Here is a 6,000-nt window from a genome sequence, read left to right on the forward strand (position 1 = left end):
AACAGTGGATATAAAATGACAAAGAAAACTAGCTTATTATTCTTTATTATTACAGCAATAAAACGCTTAGAATATCTGCTGAAAACCAAATCTGTTTATGCTCAGCACTTTTATGCCTTCCTTAAATGTTTTGAATATTCAGATTCTGTTGTATAATTGGCTTGCTGAAAACATTTATTAATTGCCACCTTTGTTTCCCTTTGAAGGTACTTAGTAGAATTGGGCTGCATCAAGCCCCTGTGTGACTTACTTACCGTCATGGACTCAAAAATAGTCCAGGTTGCTTTGAATGGACTAGAAAACATTCTACGATTAGGAGAGCAAGAGGCCAAACAGAATGGAACTGGTATCAATCCATACTGTGCCCTTATTGAAGAAGCGTATGGTGAGGAAACTCGGAATATTACAAAGGAAATATATCTAGAAGAGAAGAATTGTCTTTTTGCCTCACTGAAATGAAATGATCCTTAGTTGGCAATGGAGGAGTTAAAACTTCTGATTCTGTTTGGCATTGGAGCCATAAACAAATGTACATATGGCAGCAACTGCTTCCTGCCTTGACATGTTTTTAAAAATCAATTTTTGAATTTCATATTAAACCAGTTTTGAATCTGATTTTCAGACAATCACAGACCAATTATTGAAAGTTCCTCTGACCAGTAATATGGGCAGGACGAAGAAAATGGGGAAAGAAAGGATTTTAAAGATTTTTTGAGGAGAATGATTTTCAGTAGAAAATTATAAAGTTAAAATAAAATGGGGGGCCTAGCTGCGTGATGGAGAGAAAGGGGAAGCAGAAGTAAACAATTAAATGTTTTTATCTAAAATTGTACTTTAGGGTTATTATAGTAATTAAGTTAATCAATTGTCAGGAGTAGCTTTATTACTGTAATAATGCTTCTGCATAAATGTATGATCTGAAAACATTAATGAAGCAGTCATTTTCATCTGGAACTGAAGCTGTAACCTTGTAATGTGAAAATAATTGTCACAGTGGAAAAGTATATACAGAAGTGATGTCTCTACTTCTACCACTATGAAATGTTTCCTTATTTAATAAAGTATAATAAAAATTAAAATAGAAAACCACACGAAAGTGGTACTTATGCAAATATTTATTTTTTAATGCAGATATATCCCAGTGGTCAGCAGGAAGGTATTTTGAACAGATTTTTCACACTATACTTATTCAAGAGCTGGTTCTGCCTGAAAATTACCCAATGTAGTGGCCTGGCCTCTGCTGAGTAAAAAAAAAAATGTTTATTAAAAAAAATAATTCTTCTACCATTTCCAAATACTGGTTCATATTCACCTCTGCACTAGATATCTATCTTCCCAAATAAGGCAAGCACTGATTTATTCCTTTTGGAATAATTGGTTAGGCAATTTTTTCTCTGGCAAGGAATCATATGACTTCTTCCCACAGATGCATAGTGCACATATTTACATTGTGTAGGTTATTTGTGAAGTAATGGTGGATAGTGCTACTTGTGCATAACATTATAAACATTGTAATTTCAGGTCTGGACAAAATTGAATTTCTCCAAAGTCATGAAAACCAGGAGATCTATCAGAAAGCCTTCGATCTGATTGAGCACTATTTTGGTATAGAGGAGGAGGACTCTAGCATTGCACCACAAGTGGATGAAAATCAGCAACAATTCATCTTCCAGCAACAAGAGGCCCCAATGGAAGGTTTCCAGTTGTAAATGCATGATTGGTGAAATTGTCTATTAATACCGCCATTGCACCACATTCAGAACTTCATAAATCCTCAGAGCCAAAATTATGAAGAAGCTGTTGTAGTTGTGTTTAAAGTTAGGAACATTTTTGAAAGGGCAAAAATGTGAGGCAGCTTATGCACTTTTCTATTTGCGGTTTAAGATGAAATTTAAACTGGGGCTGTTCGTGTTGCATATTATTCATTTTAAGTATCTGGAGTCGTAGAGATCTGAACTGTGTTGTCTCTGAATCGCCCCAAAGAATGAGGTGTTGGAGTAGCAGATATACCTATATTTAAACTGAAATTGCAGGCATCCAAATAGTACTGTTTCATTTAACTGTTTACAGCCCTAATTTAAACAGAATGCTTATTTATTCTTTATTTCTAGAGCCTCAAAATACTATTACAGGGTGTGGTTTCTTTTGTGTTGAATAATGGAACTGAAGTCTAAAACTATTTGACCAAAATCCTTTCTAAAGACCCTAAAATTGTATTTACAAATTTGTAAAATACATGATTTGAGCAAATTTACTTAGCACTGCAACTTTCAACATTAGTGTCTGTAAACAGTTTACAGGTGTCCCCCTGATGATAGATCTACCTCTCTTTAAATTAGGACACTTGTTTAAAAGTTACTGACTTGTTGAAATATTTGTTACAGTACAAGTCAATTATATGTGAATGAAAACAATGATTATCAGCATTTGCTAGGCTATATTTCAATACGGAAATCTGTAAATTTACATTTTATTTATAACTTACCGGAAGATAATTTCATAAGTGCACTCTGAACAGGAGACTTGAAATTGTAGTATTACCGCCTATACATCATGTTGATAATTGCATTAGGTGTGTGTAGAACACGTGCACAAATATTTGTAGAAAGTGAAATAGTTGGCAATCATTGAAACCCTGGTAGGGTCACCTAATTAGGAATACATGATCAGAAGCAATATGTAAGTTTTGCTCGCTCTCTTCTCCTCCCCCCCCCCCCCCCCCCAACCAGGAAAAAAAAATGCATTAATGTAAGTGTTGAGATATAATAATTTTTCAATTTGTGAAATTAGTGCAAGTAAATTTCATAGTAAAAATAATTTTGAGTAACTAAATGGGTACAGGTTACTGGTTAATAATGGCTAAAGTGGGATTTTGGAACAATGCTGTTTAGTCTTATTGTGCATTCACCATTTTTTTTTTCATCAATGAGCACTACTGAAATTCCCTTTGTCTTATTCACTAGAGGTAACATTTGTGTATACCCCTTAAAGCTCACTTTATGTACTAGATATGTGTATAAACTACTGCAGAATAACCCTTTCCTTATGTTTGCTTCATCACTGAATTGGTTGGTAGATACCAACACTTGGAGTTTCCAGCTGATCTTAAAATAATGCCGATTAGAAAATCTAAGGTCTTGTCGCTACACTAACCTTGACTCCACAATGATGGCAAAAGTGATTCTCTTGAACCTCTTATTTATAATCTGCAGTTTAAAATCACAGCCACAGTTTCCTATGTCATTTCGTATCTGTGTTGCAGCATCCCAAGATTCCTTTTTTCTGTCAATAGGGAAGACCTGCAATGGACAAACTTTAGTGTGAAGAATTCTATACTGTGATTTTGATTTTTGTGAAAAGAAAATTGAGTTTTGTGTGCTTAAAAGTTCACGGTGTAAATATATAAAATGTTACTGGTTTCATGTTTCTTCCCTACTAAAGTCCAATGTTTTTGTCCTCCATGCCAGCAAGAATCATTTAAGATTTGTCAAGCACTGTTCAATTAAATCATTCAAAAGAAAATAAATTTGGTTAAATCTAGAAATTCAACTTATTTTTAAAAAAAAATAGGTTAATTCTATCCTATATTCAACGTAGGTTTTGATTTTGAATTTTTCACTATTGTCATGCATATTGAATTTTACTGCTCGTCAGAATTTAACGTTAATTTTACTGACCATGTTAGACTAAGAAAAGGAAGAATAAAGCTAAAAATGACTGCTGGTAATAACAGGTGTGTGCTTAACCTGTTCATGGGACATTCCTGTATTTCTATTTTAAGGGAGATGCATGTGACATAAATGTGTTATTGGTCATCCACGAATGTTGGCAACAGTAATTCTTTAGAGTATCTCAACTTGTTAAGTGGAAAAGATTGCTAACCTATATGGTCTAAAAGTAGAAAACATACCAAATTTGTTGCATTATGATAAAATGTAACTGCTGTATGCTGGCAGGTGTATTAAAAAATCAATATTCGGGGGGAAAAAATTTAAAGCTCCTTGCTACATTACTAGAATGCATACAGTTCTAATTAGCAATATGTCCATTCAACAAAGGAGACATCTCTTCCTTTGACTGTCTTAGTTTCTTTGCATTATATAAGGTGTTTTTCAATGCAGCCGATGCCTTTCAATGAAAAGTGTCTTCTGTACTGTATACCATTCATGGGTTCAAGGGAAAACGTTTTTTTGAAATTGCAACTGTAGCAGAGTCTTGGATACAGCTAAACTCTAGAAAATTAAAGAACAGCAATACAAAGTTGCAATCTACGTAATGTTTGCACGTACTATTTATGCATGACTGTTTTAGTATACAGTTCCAGATCATCAAGTCTACATGCATAAAGTATATTATTTGATTACTCCTGTGTCATTACTTCTAAAAGATCACTCACTTAATGTTTCATTTGTACAGTATTTGACATCCATGACCAATGTTAGTTTAAAATCTGACGGTATTACTTTAAAATTAAATGCTGAGAAGTATTTTTGTCCATTAAGAGGAGAGTTAATATTTTAACATTAAAACTGCTTCAATTTCATGAACAACCTTAATCTGACTGGGATAAAACTTTGCTATGTATATAAAAATACTATAAAGGGATACCTATCTTCCATTTTCTTTCTTGGCTTAACTGAAAAGTTCTCTACTCTCGCCCCAATTTTCCCTTGGGTATGTGGCTGTTTTGCTCAGCTGCCCTGATGATGATGTATCTGCTGTCAAATTGAGTAATAATACAAGTGCTGACATAGCAATGACTAGAAAAATCTTAAGTGTTGGAGCATTTTGTGGTTTTTGTTTGCTACCTTAGCTATATGTCTCAAACTCTGCCTCACTTGCTGAGCTCAGTTTAGTGTTGGCTACCTAGCTGTATCTTGCAGTATGTATGTTGTACCATACAAAATAATTTAAACCTGAAAACCAGTATTACTGTACCTGATGTATCTGAAGGCAGAAGTGTTTAATACAGCTTCATTTATTAAACAAATTATAATAGTACATCGATACCAGCAATAGTTACATAAATCATGGTGAATCGTTTCGAAAGATTTGAAAAATCTGTGCTCTAAATTAACATATCTACACCATTAAAGCTAATGTTTGTGTGTATATATTTTTTTACGATGACCAGAGCTGTACAGTTTGACTTGAGTATTCATGCTTTTGGATCTATTTTCTTTCTTTTGGAATTACTTTTTTTCTACTGTTGCTGGCAACAGCCCTGGAATCAACAGCCCTGAAACCCTATAGATACATCAAGTTGAAAAAGGGTAAATATCATGCAAAAGATTTCTAATCTGTTTTGTGCATTGTTTGTATATGTGCAAAGGGTGTTACTTTTTTTTCCACTTTTGGGCTGGTGAATAGTTTTCTAGTGAATATCTTGCAAGCATACACACGCTAATGGATTATTGAGTTGCATTGGAATGTATTGGATTTGGAAATGTCTGGAAAGCGAAGAAAAAAATAAAATCCATTCACATGATTTTGATTTGCTGTTTAACTCCATGTTTTGGATTTTAATTGTTCCGTGTGCTTGCCTTTATGTGCTGTGTCTCACTAATTATGTTTAATCTTTTAAACATTTTAATTCCTTTATGGCTGAAGCATGTACTGAAGCACTCTAAAAATCCAAATTATAATTAATTCACATGGAAAAGCCAAAAACTTTATCCCGATAGAAAAGTTGTTTGTTTTCTGGTTTGTGATGTAAGCACTAATATTTCTCTCGTATATTTTTTGGAGAGAATCAAAAGAAGATTGGATTCTGATCCTCTTCTGAATTTGCATCTGTGACAGAAGATGCCTATATCAAAGGACACGGTTGATTCTGACACGAGCTGTATTAATACTGTCTACTTTCATCAAACCCTTTCTCTCTTCTAAATTATTAATTTTAAAGTCTTTGAAGAAAGAACTTGCATTTATATAAACCATATCACGTTCTCAGGCTATCAAGCACTTTGCAATTAATTTCTTTTGAAGTGTAGTCAACAG

General features: G+C 33.6%; 1 protein-coding gene across 2 annotated transcripts in view; it reads left to right on the forward strand.

Moving 5' to 3' along the window:
• The window catches only part of kpna5 (karyopherin alpha 5 (importin alpha 6)), a 32,851-nt gene extending 27,357 nt beyond the window's left edge, over positions 1 to 5,494 (forward strand). For both annotated transcript variants that reach the window (XM_070885353.1, XM_070885352.1), the window contains exons 13-14: positions 207 to 385; positions 1,522 to 5,494. In XM_070885353.1, coding sequence (XP_070741454.1) covers positions 207 to 385; positions 1,522 to 1,709 — 367 coding nt within the window. In that variant the 3' untranslated portion in view covers positions 1,710 to 5,494. The remainder of the gene's footprint in view (positions 1 to 206; positions 386 to 1,521) is intronic.
• The last annotated feature ends 506 nt before the right edge of the window (positions 5,495 to 6,000 follow it).

This window comes from Pristiophorus japonicus, chromosome 7, assembly GCF_044704955.1.
Source record: "Pristiophorus japonicus isolate sPriJap1 chromosome 7, sPriJap1.hap1, whole genome shotgun sequence".
Lineage (NCBI taxonomy): Eukaryota > Metazoa > Chordata > Chondrichthyes > Pristiophoridae > Pristiophorus > Pristiophorus japonicus.